General features: G+C 37.5%; 2 protein-coding genes across 2 annotated transcripts in view; both read right to left on the bottom strand.

Annotated features, from left to right (window-relative positions):
- The window catches only part of LOC121318572 (anoctamin-2-like), a 91893-nt gene extending 89242 nt beyond the window's left edge, over positions 1-2651 (bottom strand). The window contains exons 1-2 of the mRNA XM_041255389.1: positions 2504-2651; positions 342-529 (exon numbers count right to left, since the gene is read on the bottom strand). Coding sequence (XP_041111323.1) covers positions 342-529; positions 2504-2651 — 336 coding nt within the window. The remainder of the gene's footprint in view (positions 1-341; positions 530-2503) is intronic.
- Positions 2652-18182: 15531 nt separating this feature from the next.
- Positions 18183-18638, bottom strand: part of LOC121318560 (von Willebrand factor-like) — a 65365-nt gene continuing 64909 nt past the window's right edge. The window contains exon 52 of the mRNA XM_041255356.1: positions 18183-18622. Coding sequence (XP_041111290.1) covers positions 18431-18622 — 192 coding nt within the window. The 3' untranslated portion in view covers positions 18183-18430. The remainder of the gene's footprint in view (positions 18623-18638) is intronic.

Genomic DNA, 18638 nt, shown 5'->3' with positions numbered 1-18638 from the left:
CCAGGAAACAATTGGTATGCTGTGCCAGCATATCAAGACTTATAAATACATTCGACATCAGTAGGGAAGCATTGTTTTAAAATTAATTTATTTGTAATACATTATAACAATTATACTTAGTGCGGAGTGTTGCGTTAAATTAAATGTGTGATGAGGCTGCAACCGGTGGTCTTCAGAGATTAATCTATCCCTTCAAAATATTGCTAGCCAATCAAAGTGCTCCCTCAAACCACACAGTTGAGTAAATCGTATTTTGCTATGATGGCTGAATAAGCAACATAGAAAGTGTGAAGTGCACATTTGTGAATTGGTTCCCGTTATCACCGAGTTGGGTTACTTACTGCTCTGCGGTGGTCCTCAAAGTATTCTGACACATTTAAAGAACACTCAGTTGTGTTGAAGTTGCCCTGAGAGAGGTTTTGTGGTAGCGGTACTGTACTGAACTGTTCACTGTGTATTGAAGAGGATTCGCTCTCAGCCACGACCACCGCTTCTCGATACTCCACTTGCGCGGTGTCTATTGGGGGGTCTGAGAGACAATATGGACATAGACAGGAACGAATTACACAATGCACACATACACATTCATATATTACTATAGCAATGTAATATTTTCTTTTCTTTATTTGCATTTGTGCAGTATTGTTGCAGTTTTAAAAATAAATATTGGAAATATATAGTATGTGCATATAAGCCTTTTTTAAGTATATTCCATCTGCAGCTCTGGAATTTAAAAAGTAGTTCTGATTCTGTGTTGATTTGATTCACAGTCATATTGCTTGTTGCCAAAAAAGCAAATAAGAATATGTTGTTTTTATTGTAAACACACGTTTTTGTACAGTAGTTCAAATAACATTACTCATCCAAAATACATTTTACTCAGTGTCTAAACTGGAGAATATATTACTCGATGACCCAAAACATTATCTGGAGCACTGTAGGCCTATGCATATTATTTGCATAAAGTAAATAGTTTTAAAAATAAAATAAATACAATTACATTTCTCTAGCAAAAGAACAAATATTTTGGAGAAAATGAATCAGTTTAGTCATTTAATCAATTTGTCAAGAAAATAATAATAATGATATTATTGACAGTTTGAAATTTAAGCCGTCAACTGGAGGTTTCCCCGGTTCAGCACCACAGTACTGCGGACAGCTCCGTCCATTTCCCTCGGTGATGCACAATCCTGATCATAGCAAGTATGAGGCCACTGCCATAAAATTCCATTTACGCCTGGTATTGCTCCTGAAAAGCTCGCGAGGTGTGCTTTTAAACTCCTATTTCGGAGCTGCTCTGAGATCTCCCAAGCGACTTATTGTTTAGAATTGTATAAATTCTACATCATTTTTTTTTTTCATTTTCCATTTTTTTTCATTCCAAGATTATACCAATATAATTATTTTTTTTTTTTTTTAAGAAGTCGAAATATTAATATAAAAAGCTTCAAGTGAAAAACTCAGGAGATTAATTTAAGAGCCTCTAAATGCACCTTAGTTGTTTCTTGCTTTACATGTAACAGTTGTTTATGTTCCTGTGTATATGGTGGTAATGTTTTGTGATTACATCACTAAAAATCATAATAATAATAATAATAATAATAATAATAATAATAATAATAATAATAATAATAATAATTACAGTACTACGACTATCTACTATTACTACTACGACTACTACTACTACTAATAATAATAATAATAATGATATACAGGTTGTCATTTAATTAAATAATTGCAATACATTGTTCCATCTTGATTGTTAATTGACTTCTTAGCGTTTGGAGCCCAGGAATTGATGCGCAGGTAATATTGCGGATCTCAATGTATACACACTTTTAAAACAACAGATACTTTGCATTACGTTGTTAAATCGACAGTTACATTTCATAAGCCATCACTGTGGACATTTTTAAACTTGTATGTTTTCCTAGGTTATATTCATACCTGATTTCAATACGAGAACAGAATATATACATATTATATACATATAATACATATATTAGATACATATTAACCCGAGTATCATCTGAGCATTTGAATCAACCAAACCGTGACATTAGGACAGGGACACTATTCAGCACGTTCATTTTTAAAGTTTGTACTTGTTTTGGCTTTTGTACCTGTGCACCATAAACTATAGGTAGCACTCGTGGAACAAAGAATCAACAAGCCTGCTCACATTTGCGATTATGTGGCAATAGCATATGCTTTCATTAAGTCTCAATTCTAACTTAAAACCCACTAGCGGCGTCCAACACAACACCGCAACACGTGTACAAATTCATAAAGCCTAAGCGTCGATGCCGAAAATACTATATTTTTAAAAAGTACTGGCGAAACCTATATTAAGTGAAATGGCTATTATCCAATACAACAAGTGCGAAAATAAAATTATCACCCTCACTTGAGTCATAATTGCGGCAACATATCTGTTTAACCCTCTCCCGTGCCACTTCCCCAATACAGTTGATTGAGTGTTTGTAAAGAATGACCCACTTACCGCTGGCTCTGGAATTGTCTTCCATGTTGTGTTGAAGGTTCTGAGCCGAGTGGCTGATAAAAGGATGAGGCTGAGTCGTTACTGTGTACAATCTGCTCCTCGTTGTACAGTGGCTTAATTTGCTAACGGCTCTGGTTGCTAATTCCATCCTTACTTGGACAGGTTTTTGGCAAGCCAGGAACTTCAGCTAATAACCTGACCTTCTGTTTCGTTCATCAAACACATATACACAGACACACAAATAACCTTGGCATCATAATACTACTACTACTACTACTACTACTACTACTACTAATAATAATAATAATAATAATAATAATAATAATAATAATAATAATAATAATAATAATAATAATAATAAAGACAATGTGTAAGCATCCAGATAAATAGTTAAAAACACATTTGCGAGTCCACGGAGTAACCATTTAAATCCAAAGAAAATGTGGAGCACAATTTCAAACTCGGGTGCTTTTTCTTTTCTAACCTCAGTTGAACAGAAAGGAAAGTATTTATAGTCTTACCTCGGATCTCAGGTTACTTTCAACATATGTAAATGCATCACTCCTGTTCAAATATTTAAACAGTTATCTTGTAATCAGTAGCGCAATTAGGACAAGTAATATGCTTAATTATTATTATTATTATTATTTTATTATTATTATTATTATTATTATTATTATTATTATTATTATTATTATTAGTAGTAGTAGTAGTAGTAGTAGCAAAAAATAATAATTTTAAAAACTCATGTGGTTAGGACAGCAGTATAAAATTATTAGTGAATCAAAAACAGAGAGGGTGGGTGAAAACTGGTCCAAGATAAAACTGCCCTGATGGGGGCACTAAAAAAACAATAATTCAATTGATTATCATTTTCAGTTTTTCATCAGTTTTCGCTTTTTTGGGGTCAAATTTCTATACTTCTATACTGACACCTCTTTTTCCGCCAAGTGGTCCTGATTAGCAAAGCTTTTTCAGCCATCGTGAAGGGTTTTTTGTGGCAGGATTTTTACTTTCTTACTTTTTCCAAGCAAAAATAAAAAATGGCCTGGAAGGATGAGAACCAGTGTTGAGTCCACCATATCTGAGTTTTTGTCAAGACCGAGACGAGGACTGTCCGAGTCCAAGACCAAGACCAGGACTGTCCGAGTCCAAGACCGAGACCAGGACTGTCCGAGTCCAAGACAGAGACCAGGACTGTTCAAGTTTAAGACAGAGACCAGGTCCTCAGGGGTCAGAAATTTGGATAGTATAATAATAATAATAATAATAATAATAATAATAATAATAATAATAATAATAATAATAATAAATAATAATAATAGAGTGTTTGAACTTCCACAGGTTCTCAGCGGGATCAAATGAAACACAGGAAACAGCATGCAGTCAAAGCAGTTACAACTGCTACTTTTACTATACTTTCAATGCTCTTTCAGTGCTCTCTCTCAGGATAAATGGTTTCTAGATCTTCTTTTGACGGCTTATCAGACAACAACCAGCCAGCAGTGCAGTGCCCATTTGTATAACTGTAACTCCACCCATGCCCCACACCATTGGTCCGTTCCACATACAGCACTCTCCCACAGTCACTCACATTTTAAAGTACAATCCCATCCCTCTCCTCAGTCCATGTTGCCCATTGTCTGGATGTGGCTGCCCCACCTCTACAATAATTACCACTACTTCTACTACATCATACTAAATTCAATACCTATTCATATCTGGATGCTGACATCACCTACCATGCCACTCAAGCCACCCTTTGTCATAGCCTTATATGAAATTTTCTATTTTTCAATAATAATAATAATAATAATAATAATAATAATAATAATAATATTATTATTATTATTATTATTATTATTATTATTATTGTTCACAGAATGTTACATCTGACCCCACTCCCTGTTACAACTGGTCATGGGGCGAATTGTAACATCGGACACCTTACATTTCAAGCGCTCTTGCTGTATGTATATCAGATCTGACTTCCACATGTAATGAACTAACTAACACCAGACAGCTAAGCTGTTTACCCATCAAACCCCACTTGTTTCTCACACAGTTTACAAGTAAAAGAATTTCTAAGGTTCTCACAGTACCTTTTTTTTAACCACACAGGTCTGCTTTACACGTGACTTTTCCTCCTTCAGCTCTGTGTTTCCCCTACCTTTATCCATGGCTTAATCAGCCTCAGGTGCTTCACTTTAAAATGGTGATTCAACTCTGGCTTCCGTTAACCCCATGGAATTCTGGGGAATGAAGTCCTGCAGCTCCATTCTGGACTACATCTCTTCTCCTCCCCATACTCTGCCACTACCCATCTTGAATCCCGTTTGAAGTATGCAAAAAAAAAAAAAAAAAAAAAAAAAAAAACATTCTGTGGCAATTTGGCAAAAAGTTTTTTGGTCTGACAAAATTAAAATGGAACTTTTAGGCCTAAATGTAAAGTGTTATGTTTGGCACAAACCCAACATAGCACATCACCCAAAGAACACCTTCCCTACTGTGAAGCATGGTGGTGACAGCATTATGTTATGGGGATGTTTCTCATTGGCAGGGATTGGGGCACTTGTCAGGATAGAAGGGAAAATGAATGGAGCAAAGTACAAAGAAGTCATTGAGGAAAACCTGCTGCCCTCTGCAAGAAAGCTGAAACTGGGACTGAAGTTCACCTTTCAGCATGACAACGACCCAAAGCACACAGCCAAAGCTACATTGGAGTGGCAAAGGAACAAAAAAGTAAATGTCCTTGAGTGGCCCAGTCAGAGCCCTGAGCTAAATTCAATCAAAAATTTCATGACTTGAAGTTTGCTACCCATCAACGTTCCCCAAGGAACTTAACAGAGCTTGAACAGTTTTGTAAAGAAGAATGGCCAAATATTGCCAAATCTAAATGTGTAAAGTTGGTAGAGACCTATCCCAACAGACTCACAGCTGTAATTTCTGCCAAAGGTGCTTCCACCAAGTATTAACTCAGGGGGGTGGAGACTTATCCAATTATGATCTTTCAGTTTTGTATTTTTAATATCTAATTTTTTTCTAAATAAAAACTTTTTTCCCCCTAAACAGTGTGGAGTATGGTGTGTAGATATGTGGAAAAAAAAAAATCCTCATTTAAACGCAGGAAACTCTGACACAACAAAATGTGAAAAAATTTCAAGGGGGTGTAGACTTTCTATAGGCACTGTATGTACACAATGAAATCCGTAGATAAATGAGGTGTCATTGCGTGTGACTAGAATGCATGAATACAATACACTAGTAATGTAAACCAAATTAGCATTTACTGGAGATGTATGCAGTACAATATATTACAAAGACAGAAGAATGTTCTAAAATGAGTTTACTTTGACAGTTTACTACTAGCAAAATCTTTTCAAAATGCAATGCACCTCCAACCCTGTTTCCCTAGATGTTTCTGTTACCATAATTAATAAATAATAACAATAAAAAATAAATACAATTAAAAATGCTACAAAGCTACAAGATTATAAGACATTTTATGACAGGAATAAGCTATTCAATTCATCAGCAATCACAATTTTCCTATAAACTAAGTTGCGTGCCTAGCAGTTAGAACTATCACAAGGTATTATCGCTAATTTACTCAACGTATTAATATTAAATAATGGTAGCTAAGTGTTGCTAGTTTTCTGGGATTTCAAACAAAAAATAGAATTCTGTTATTTATTTTACTTTAAAATGAAATAAATAAGCCTGCTGTGTAAGTTTAACTCTTCTTATATTTCAACAAAGTACGTACCAACAGAAATATATATATAACATAAGAGAGTGAGGGAGGCACTGTGTTGTTAGCCGAGTTCCCACTGTAGACAATGTAATGCAAAACCTTCATTATGGTGTGGTAATTCCCTACGATTAGAAACCAGCAAACCCTACTGGCCAGACACCGAGCACATTGAGAGTGGATAAAAAGCAGGGCTGGTCTCTGTTCTCTGGGATCGGCAGCCAGCCCACCTCTGCTCTGGATTGCTCTGTGTAAAAGAAATTCTGGCCTTAGGCCTGTGAGATTGAAGGGCTCTCACACGTCCTCAGAATATCTGTGCTGTGTGGAGGCCCACTGTGGTGAGGAGAAAAAACATAATTCGACATTCCAAATAAAAATAAAAATAAAAATTGCCACACAAAATGAAAAAAAAAACAAAAAAAACAAAAAACAAAATTCTTCAGATAAATAACAAATAGGTCCTGTTAATGTTGAATAGAGATAAGTGTACACTTACATTGAGGGAGTGTCCACGAATTCTCCCTTTCCTGAGTAATTTGCTCAACTACCCGTGTGGTCAAAAAGTCGCAAGAAGAAGTTGTCATGGCTGGATAGTACTGGTAGGGTACCAGTATAAAAAAGCTAATTCTGCATCATAACAAAAACAAGTAGGCCTAGTCTAGAAGCGTTACATATTTTTGTTAATGCATGAAAATATATTAAAATAACAAAGGTTTCATTTATTTATTTTTACTATATATATATATATATATATATTTGGTCTACTCATTATGTATATATATATAACATTTAGGGGTATGTTTTTTACGATATATATATATATATATATATATATATATATATATATATATATATATAGGCCTACTATTTAAGTTTGCCTCTTTCTATTATTGTTGAGAGAACAGCTGGTGTTTGGATTTGCTTATTATTAATTGATTCAAAACATATTTAAATAGTATTCTCAAATGAGTGCGCTGACAGTATGAGTCCATTCCTCATACAATCAAGCCCTATACCTACATGGTTTTGACAGCACTTAATTTGATATATTTGGTCTACTCATTATGTAGTTCAAAATGTCGATAACATTTAGGGGTATGTTTTTTACGAATACCTATAACAACCAAACTAATTAACTAATTTGAAATATTGTGGCTAAACAACCTTTGGAGAACGTTTCCCAAGTGCGCCAGAAGTATAAACTAAAGGCAGGCCTACTGGTGTATTTAAGTTTGCCTCTTTCTAATTATTGTTGAGAGAACAGCTGGTGGTATCAGCAGGTTTATTTAAACAGCTTCCCAGGGGACTAGTTACTTCATTTGGAGTTTTTTTTTTTTTTTTTTTCCACAATGCATTTTTAAATCACATAAAAATATATTTAAAACTAGGTTTGCAAATCCTGTAGGCACTATTGTTCTATTTGTATTTTTCCAAAGCCAGTACAAAGCAGTATTCCACTTCTAAAGATCTCGTTCTGCACATGACTGAGATAATCAGAGCCTCTTTGTATTGATGGTTTCTGCTTGATTGGCGTCTTGGTCACCCAATAAGTACCACATGCATTTTTTATATGAAAAAATCAAAACACAAGCGTATTTATGTAATTTGATACATTACATTTAAACATAACTTTTGCAGTTAACACAATTAGAGTAAGTTACCATAGCAATACAGTTAAAGAGATGCCAGTTAAAAATGATCCAAAAATGAGGACAATGGCACTTAATGTTTAGTATTTGGTTTGAAAAGCAGTAATCCCACATATCCTGTTGAGCCATATCATATACACATCAATTGACCTTCACGATTACATTGACGGTGCACTCTATGATATGCATGGTTAGTTCAGTAGAGTCAGCATATATTGAAAGCTAATATACCAGGCAAATACCCAGACCAATGACAGGAACAATAGGAGGTTTATCATAAGCTTGAAGTGAGTTTTGTGGGGCGTACACCATGGGACTAATTCACCTACCATATCACTGTCAATAGAGTGTACACCATGGGACTGATTCACCTGCCATAGCACTGTCAATAGGATTTACACCATGAGACTGATTCACCTGCCATAGGGCTGTCAATAGGGTGTAGTTTTGTTTGTAGCAAAAAAATAATTCCATTGCGTAACCTTTGTGTGCTCCGAGTAGATACACATGTCTCGAATGATGTCTGGCACTACACTTGTTTAAAGAAAGCCATTTCACCTCGGGAGTGTTTTTGTGGTCATGCAAGTTACTGGCTATAAAACATGTCAATGAAAAAGGGAAGTAGCTGATTGGTTAATGACATGAAAGAGGGTGACATTACCTAGGAAATAACACATTACCTGATGGTATAGAGGGTACTTTAACTTCTCTTATAAAAGTTCACGGTAAATTTGCACAGTAATTTTGCAGTCCCCCCACCCCATGGTTATACTATACATCTACCATAGTTTACCAGAGGCTGAGAAACTGATGCATGACTTTGTATCTTCAAGGATTGATTACTGTAATGCCCTATTCTCTGGTACTCATAGTCATGTTATTTCTCATCTGCAACTTGTTGATGCTAGAGTTAACAGGGACTAAGAGACATGAACACATTACCCCTATGCTGGCATATTTGCACTGGCTTCCTGTCCAGTTTAGCATGTATGTTAAGGTGCTGTTTTTAACCTATAAGGCTTTAGATGGCCTTGCCCTATTTTAATGATTTTTTAACCCCATATGTTCCTAGTCGCTCAATCCAATCACAGGAGGACAGGAAGACAGGTGGTAGAGCATTCAGCTATACATTATGGAATGACCGGCCTAGCCCTGTAAGCAAAGCTCCCACTGTTGCTGCCTTTAAAATTAGATGCAAAAACACATTTTTATAATCTCGCTTGTATATTTTAAAATGCTTTCTTACCCTGTCTTGCTTGTTTTAATGTTTTGTTTTTATTCTGTTGTACATTGTTACTGATTATTGTTACCTTTTTATGTGTTGCGTGTGGTGTGTTTAAATGTTGGCGTATAGACATTGGTACACGGGATATAAACGGGTCTGTGTAACACGAGTGTTTAAAAATGTATATGTGTATTTAGGCACGAGGATTGCACAGCACTTCACGTGCAAGTAAAATGTAGTAATATGTGAGCACGGGGAATTGCACTTTATTAATTCACGTGCTGGGATTCAAGTGAATAATTAATTAGTAATTGAATCCCAGCACAACAGTATATATAGATGCACGTTTTCACATACTCGCAGTTGGGTGTTCGGTGAGTGGAGAACGGGAGAGAGAGTAGGAGAGTGATAATTACAATTGCTATTGCGTGCTGGTGGGACCAGCACGATACTTGTATGTTCAAAACTCATCATGTTTGTCAGTGTGTCTGTCCGTGCACCGTTTTGTTAAGTTTAGTCCGTTTTTGTTTCTGTTTATTTTGGCTACCAGTGCCCTGTCCTGTGTTTGTGTTTGTTAAACCTTTTATTTATAATAAACCGGCGCAAGCAAGCGTCCCCATCATTTCAACTCATCCATCCTGTCTGTGTATTTTATTCCTCTTCCTGGTTCTGACGCCGCCCACTTCGGCCGTCTCTGTGACAGGCACACATCACACTTTGGCTGTGTGCCTAGAACACAGGGAGACCTGTATTGACTCTTCTGGCCCATTCATAGTGCTGCAGGAGGAAGGCAGCAGCCTTACAATATCCGACTGTCGGTCAAGGCAGTCACTCTGTGGCTCTCCCTCTCTCTGAGTGGCTGAGAGGCGGGCCTTGGGAGATTGCTGGCCCTATAAAGATTACGCCCTGTGTTCCCTTAGGCTGCCCCTTTAAGATGTAACGAGCCAGCTGGCGGAAGCTGGGCTGCAGGACCGAGCCCGGCAGGCGAAATAAATAATACATTGAAAAGAAAGAATGTAGAGATCAGGGAATCTTTGGGCAGACCCCGAACATGTATAGGTAGAGGGAACACAGTAGTGTAGGGTGGAGTCCTGGGCCATGCGGATAGCGATGGTTGGGGTAACGCTGCCAAGTGCAGCACCTTTATTTTGTAGTTTTATTACTATTTTATTTTCCCTTTTTCTTTCGCCTTTTGTTTTCGTTATTATCTCAGCACTTGCATGTGCACAGGACCTTGTACCTGAATTGGTAAATGCATGGTCTCGTTTACTGAAGGCAGTATTCAGGCCATGGACAACAGCACCCTCTGCGGGCTAAATTAATCATTAGAAAAAAAAAATAAAACCGGACACCTGTGCGGTGTTTCTAAATACACCTTTCTGTGTCCCGTGTCAGTAAATATCCACACCCTTCTACAGATGAATATACATTCTACTGCACACACATACTATTTTATCTTGTTTGTGCATTACTATAAAAAGCTGTACATTGTAACTACGTTTCAGAGAAGCATTAGCAGACTGCCTGCGACGTGTTGTCTCTCCAGAATTCTGCTTAATAAAACTACTGCTTCGTATCAATTCTCTGAGAATCTTTATAATTTGTTCCCTGCAATTTGGCTTTGTCGGCAGATTACTGCACTGCGGTCTGAGATGTCTCTGGTCCTTGTGATGTGCATTTGAACAGTACTGCAAGGCTGAGTAATAGCAATTCTGTTATTGTTTTGACACATTTTTTGATCGTATTGCAGTGTCTAATTAAATGTGGGACTTCTCTTGAGTTGTATGATAGTTGTTTTTTTTTTTGTGTGTTTTTGTTGTGTCAATTGACCATTGAGGAACAGAAGTAATGGGTACTGAGATTCGTCAGTACAGGATATGGAAATCATAGTGAGGATTAGAAGAATGGGGTACGGAGATTCATGAGTACAGGGTACGGAGATCATAGTGAAGATCAGAAGTACGGGGTACTGAGATTCGACACTATGGGGTACGGAGATCATAGTGAGGATCAGAAGTACGAGGTACTGAGATCATAGTGAGGATCAGAACTACGGGGTACTGAGATTTGTCAGTATAGGGTACGGAGATCATAGTGAGGATCAGAACTACGGGGTACGGAGATCATAGTGAGGACCAGAAGTAGGGGGTACTGAGATTCATCAGTACGGGGTACGGAGATCATAGTGAGGACCAGAAGTACGGGGTACGGAGATCATAGTGAGGATCAGAAGTATGGGGTACAGAGATCATAGTGAGGACCAGAAGTACGGGGTACGCAGATTATAGTGAGGATCCAAAGTACGGGGTACTGAGATTCGTCAGTACGGGGTACAGAGATCATAGTGAGGACCAGAAGTACGGGGTACAGAGATCATAGTGAGGACCAGAAGTACAGGGTACTGAGATTCGTCAGTACAGGGTACATGTATCACATCATAAGTACGGGATAAGAGATCATGGTGGGCTAGAGAGGTTTCCCCATGGACCACTGAACTAAATACATATGTAGTGTAAGGATGTGAAGTAGCTGGAATACTCATATTGTTTGAATATATGTTTGTATATGTAATCTGTGTCTAATGGTGATCAATGAATTGAGAATATTGGTTGGTTTTGAGCACACCAGCTGAGCCAATTAAAAATGGACTAATTAGACTCATTGATAAAGAGAACAGTGTCATCATACCTAAGGATATTTTGAAGTTAGTTGCAATATGTTTCGCTGTCACCATCAGGTAATAGGATAAACCTGTTATAATAACTGCCACCAAATAGTGGGGCAGATGAAGGTATTGGCATAAACTTTAGTTAAAGCCCGATCACTCTGCCCATCTGGAGAAGCAGTTGTACTGTCCTCCCTAAGGAAATACTACTGGCCCAATATCTATAACTAACTAAGTCAGCAAGAGTGACAGACAGCAAAAGCAGGGATGTCAGAGGTGTCAGTTTCATGAACAAACGGTTTATTGTTGTGAACCATAATAATAAATGAAATACAAGGACAACAACTTACTGCAGAGAACAGTTCATTAAGTGAAAGGTACAGGTAAGTAAGAAAGTAGAGTGAACTAAACAAACATCCAAACAAAATAACACTAAAATGAAATGAATGCAGTGTCCGGTGGACCTCCAGTAAACCCCCCCACACACACAAACACCACACCAATACAAAGCCAACACACTCATTGGCAAAAAAGTCAAAGTTGAATGAATAATTATACAGGGAAACCAATTACAAAGTCAGTCTTGATGGCAATGGATGAGTGAAGTCCAGTGAAGCAAAGCTCACGTAATCCAAAGTAACAAAAGAACAAAACCAAAATTACAGGAACCAAAGTATCAAAGTAAAGTAGAAAAAGCCAGCAAGCAGAAAAGGAATAATCTCACCAACAAATAATGAAATCTACAATAGAGTTCTGAACTGATGATGATGATGGATGTAGGTTAATGAAAAAATTAAGATCGCAGAAAATGATGAGTCTGTCGAGCAGTACCGGGTTGAATGGTGAACAGCCATTTGAAAAAAATCAGGAGGATCAGGAACAAAATAGAGACTGAACACACTAACAAAAAAAAAAACAACTCCTAAACAGACCTCGAGCAGCAACTAAACTTAAACAAGTAACAGTGTAAACAAAAAAGAAAGGTTTAGGCAAAGTACAAGATTTTAACAAAAGAGTAAATGGATGCACATGTATTATCTAAAATAAAGTTAAAGTTACACTGTAGTTAAGTAATATGCTGTTTGTATAATGGATTCCTCCTGGCCTAGCCAACCAGCTTTAATACAGGTGCTGGCTTCCAAGGAGCTCTGAGTTTGGAGGAGTGGAAATCTGAATGAACCAAATGAGGGGAGAGGATGATAGCAAGGAACTATGGGAAATTGAGTTTTAACCTGGCCAGGCTACTGACCTTAATAAAAGGGACAGGTGGGTGAAACTTACACCCATTTTATGGAGCATATGAATTGCTACAAGTGCACTAAACTATGTGTACTTTTGGAGTAATAAAACAGCAAAATTAAGTATATAGGATGGCATAGGATAAGCCGATAGTGTAACTATCCACACCAGTTGGAACTGATAAGGAGTAATTGAATCATAAACTACAGTTAAAGCCAATAAATGCACATACAAAAGTGTAAATTTAATGTGCAAGGAAACAAAACCACTTAACAAAAATACTTTGCATTAAAGTGCATGTCGAGAAAAAGAGTGTGTTTTGCTTTCGTAGAATGCTATTGGAGCAATATATTGGTAGAGAAAAACTAAGTAGAGACAACAGGGTAGCAACATGGTTGAAAATGGGATACACGAGTACATGATAGCGAAAACTCTGCAATTAAAGAGAAAGATGGTTGGTCAAGTATTCTGAGTCATGAAGAGCAGAGAATGGTTTGTGAAATAAAAGATAATTGTGAAATCAATACATTAAATAATGAGTTTCAACATCAATACGATGACAGCACACATACAAATGCAGCTAAAGGATTAGCAGAAGCTGCTATGGCTATAAACAGCAATGCTGAATAAATATAACGTTAGGATCTATTAGAGTGTTATTACGAGCAAACACTGAAGGTGGCTTAGTGATAGAATGGGCTGCTGAAGTATGGGACGCTGTACTCACCCATCCATTCCGGGGCCCTTATGACACCACAAACTTACAACCGAGGGCAATGATGGCTGTCTCTCCGTTAGCTATGCAACAAGGTAATCATGTACATATGTTAGCCACTGTAGGTTGGGTGGGTAATAATTAATGACATTATTGTACGTACTTGTGATGGGAAACTTAACACTATACTAATTAGCCATTGCTTGCTATTGTTAGGCCTCTTAAAGGCTTTGAGCAGGTCATGCAGCAGAACTGTACTCACTGGTGTATTACTTCTGATACAACATAGGCGATGTTCCACCAAGATCTTATACTGCATAGGTTCTAAAACCATATATGCTTTATCGTGCTTATATGTGGACTCTTGATCACTCAGCCCTCCTCCAAACGATAAAGAAAATGAAAGCTGTTGGACAATACTCAACATGAAGCAATGATGGCTGAGGTCACATGCCTCATCCTCTGGATGGGGTTTTGGACCAGGGGCAATGGTCGAGTTGCCTCCTTGGGGTCCCTTGTCACCCTTGTTCTGGTGTTCTTTCTCTACTGTCGAATGTGCTGCACCCTCCGTCGATATCAACGCACTCAATGGACTCTCCTAATCGAGTAAAAAGACACTTACTGTCATGTGATGGTAACCTCTGACAGGGGGCACAGAATATGGTCTCATGTTGGCCTCGTGGGCTGTATTGGCCATGGGCCAAAAGTGGGGGGTGAAGCATTAAAATAAATATTAGTTAAAGAAGTAGTATGAAAATGCTTGAGTATGTCTGTGTAAGCTATATAGATAGGTAAGTCAGCACTTTACAAGGACATCACACTTTAGCTGTGTGCTGAGAACATCTTGTGTTTACCAGGAACATCTTATGATACTTTGTTTCATTTTAAGATTAATATATGTTCTGCTGCATGCACATACTATTTTGTCTTGTTTGTGCATTGCTATAAAAAGCTGCACCTTGTAAATACGTGTCAGAGAAGCAATAGCAGACTGATTGTGACGTGTTGTCTCTCCAGAATTCTATTTAATAAAACTGCTGCTTCGTATTAATTCTCAGAGAATCTTTATTTAAAATGTGGTCCCTACAGTAATGATATGAGAGAATTTATTGGCAATGTTAAACCAGTTTGCTGGAGGTGATTTATGCAGAAGTAGTTTCTAAGGTAACTTAGGTTGAAATTGATTGGAGAGATAAATTATGTGCAGAAATGTGTGGGAGAGGAAAATATGGTAAACAATTCACCACAGTAACCTTGTAAAATAGAGTAGTTGGTGGTTGGTTGCACCTGAATGGAGTAACAGCTGAATAACTAATTCACATTGATAATTAGTAAGATAACAGAAATAAACTGTTGTCACATATGTTCAGAGCATACTATAGTATAAATACCAGGCATAGAGGCAACACAGACAGAGAAGCCTCTAATACCTCCAGGATCATCATGGACCATCAGTGAATCAGTCTGAGGGGTTCAGGTAATCTGATCAATTGTCTAACTCTATTAATACTAGTGCCACATATTGAAGCTAAACAATAATGTTAAATGTAGAATGCAATGTGGGTATTTAGAACTAATAAATGGTAAACATTGTTAATTTGAAACATAATCTGGTGTCATTATAGCATAACAAAGAAGTTAATCCCATGTTTACCTTCATTCACAAACCTTTCAAGGGCATGACTAAGTAGAGCAATATATTTCATTGATTAGACTTCACACTGCTCAGTACTTCCTATTCAAATAACAACCTAAACCTGACCCACTAACAGAGGCACAGCTGCCGGGGAGACGGGTTGCCTGTCTTGAGCTTTCCCACTAAACTGCAAAAGAGAGCTGCTAAACACTCAGGGCTAATTATAGTTAATTAGGATTAATTAGGTTAATTTTACCTTAAGGTAAAAAGAACATACGTGTTTCACAAATACTATGATGCCAACGTTCTTATTTTTACAGTGAGGTGCACGAAACAGGGTTTAAAATGTGTTGACATCCAAATTGTCAGTTTCAAATATATTTTAAAAAGAAACCACTTGAACAAGCGCTCAATTCCTTGTGTACCCTAAGGTTGTTATAACAATCTTAAATATTTCACTTTATTTTTGTTTTATTGGTTATCATGATATTACTGATAATCTGTTTAGTCTTGAGTCTTTATAGCACTGAAAATGGATTATCAACAGCTTGGAAAGTAGGTAGTAAAATGGTATTATTTGGTAGTTTATTCGACTAATAATTATATATAAAAATTAAAAAAATAAACACCTACCTACTGTTTTAGATAGACTGAATATCCCAAGCTATCACATAGTAGGCCTATATTTAAATCAGAAAGTATTTATTGAAACCACCTTGTGCTCAACTAAGTAACTGAACTAATGCAATTCCTTGTTGAAATGTATTTTGTTTTATCCTTAAATTCCTTAAAGAATGCAACCATACCTGCCATCTAAGCATATGATATGCAGTCAGTGTGGTTAACCAGGTTAAGTTTCATCAGTGCCAATAAAGTGATAAGAAATTATCCTTTTGATTGAGATTTTGTTAACTAATAAATCACACACATTATCGTTGAATTCTGCATTGTATGACCTGATATGACCTTATGTATTATAATTATAAGGTTACAATCACAATCGAGCTGTTTTGAAAATGAAAGCTAATTCCAGCATGGTATCATTACACTTAAAAGAGTCATGCAATGTGTTATACTCACTGGTTTGTTCACAAATATGTCAGCTCACACCCTGCCTTTTCACTGGATTTTTAAATGCTGTGCAATTTTGAAGAAATTAAGAAAGAAGTAATAAGGGATATCAATAAGGGATAAAAGTGCTGGGGTTGTTTTATTACACATTAGTTAGCTATGTGTGTAAGTTATAGTTTGTATAACATTGTTTGTTAAAACACACAATTTACTAGTTAAACAGGGGAAGTATGCAAGGTAGTTATAATCTATTATAAAAAGGAAACAGACAGATAAATTAATGCACCTCAGGATTTTATTTAATCTGCTATACTGATAAAGCAAGGAAGCCGTTACTTGGATCATGGTAATGTTATAGCTACTTGCTCCTTTGTTTTTTTTTTTGGGGGGGGGGGGGGGGGGGGGGGTGGGGGGGGGGGGGTGTGTGGGTGAAACCAGGTTTAACATTATAACAAAACCGGAGCAGACATTCTCCATGACAGGATTACATTAACATTTTATAGACACTAAATAAACATAATTTCCTGTTAGGTTATGTTATAAAATCGTAATGTTTTTAACAGTTATTTAATTTATTTTACTTTTGGTCTATAAAATAAACTGCATACCTTGAAATTGTATCCAGGTTTGTTCTCTAAATTACTGCAGGAATAAAAAAATTTTAAAAAAAAAACATAAATGCTCTGGCTTGTGTGTTCCGTATCACATCATGGATCGCTATTGCTGTGTTACTTGCTTGACACACCCCTGATCTCAAACCCCAGTGCACTAGAGCGGACATTTTGAAAAGAGCTTTGAAACAGACTTTTGAAACAGACTGTTTGGACAGTAGAGTACACATACCTATATAAGTTATAAATGTAAAAAGTTGGGGGGGCTCCCAAGTGGCACACCCGGTAAAGGCGCTCCACGTGGAGTGAAGGATGCGCCCTATAGCCTGGACGTTGCCGGTTAGTGTCCAGGCTATTCCACTGCTGACCATGGACAGGAGCTCCCTGGGGGCGGCCCACAATTGTCCGAATGCCAGGGTGTCCTAGGATCACCGCACACCAGCGATCCTTGTAGACTGGCCAGGCGCCTGAGGGCTTGCCTGTAAGCTGCCCAGAGCTACGTTGTCCTCCGATGCTGTATCTCTGGGCTGGCTGCACGGCGGGTCTGCAGAATGAAAAGTGGTCGGCTGACGGCACACACTTCGGAGGACAGCATGTGTTTGTCTTTGCAGCTCCCGAGTCAGTGCAGGGGTAGTAGCGGTGGGCTGAGTCTAAATACAATTGGGCATTTCAAACTGAGAGAAAAACAGGGTCAAAATGAATTGGCGACTACTAAATAAAAAAAGAAAAGTTGTCAGGATGAAAAGAAACATTACAGGAGCATTATTTAAACAGTTGTAGCAACATGTGGGGACGTGTAATGCTATATTTCTCGAAACCCTGCTACTTACTCTTCAACAGTTTGGACAATAAGGGGGTTAGGAATCTGAAAGATTTCATGGTTGCTGATCCAAAGGCAATGATATTTCCAATGTTAAACACATGAATATAAAGACCACTTGTCTATTAAGACCTCTTTCAGACAGTCCACTACTCGAATACTCGTTGACGTCTTTAATTTTCTTTACACAGAAAGGATCCTGATCATTAGTTGATAATTAAAGTCTGGAGAAATGTTGTGGAAATTCAAGGTGGTTTTCGTGTTCCCTTGTTGTGAGAGAGACAATAATAAAACAGGTTTGAAAAAACATGAACATTTATTAAGAGAAGTCTTACTACAGGTGGAAAACGTGGAATTGGCTATTATAAGTCCACAGTATACAAGAGTGTAAATATTGTACAACTAATCTGTTTAGTGCAATAATGGAAGATAGCATAATGAAGCAGCTATGGCAACAGTGGAATTGTGACTACCTTACAGTGTGATACAGTCTGAGTGCATTCCATGCTTGGTATTGTATCTATTCATACAGACGTGATTGTTTTTCACTCTCCTGCGCATGCGTGGGATAAGCAGTCACACTGCTTGACATTCAGCACCTCGTGCTGCAGCACAGTCCCATTGGCACACCTCAGAGGAACCACCATGGGCTCCGTGTCTGTGGCTGAACAGCACACACAGTGACTCTCCACGTGATGGTGCTCCAAAGAGTAGATGGACTTGCTGGAACACTTCCCCTGATAGGAAGAGAAG

The sequence above is a fragment of the Polyodon spathula genome, chromosome 7, assembly GCF_017654505.1.
Source record: "Polyodon spathula isolate WHYD16114869_AA chromosome 7, ASM1765450v1, whole genome shotgun sequence".
In the NCBI taxonomy this organism is placed as follows: domain Eukaryota; kingdom Metazoa; phylum Chordata; class Actinopteri; order Acipenseriformes; family Polyodontidae; genus Polyodon; species Polyodon spathula.
This window is presented reverse-complemented; position numbering and strand designations above follow the sequence as displayed.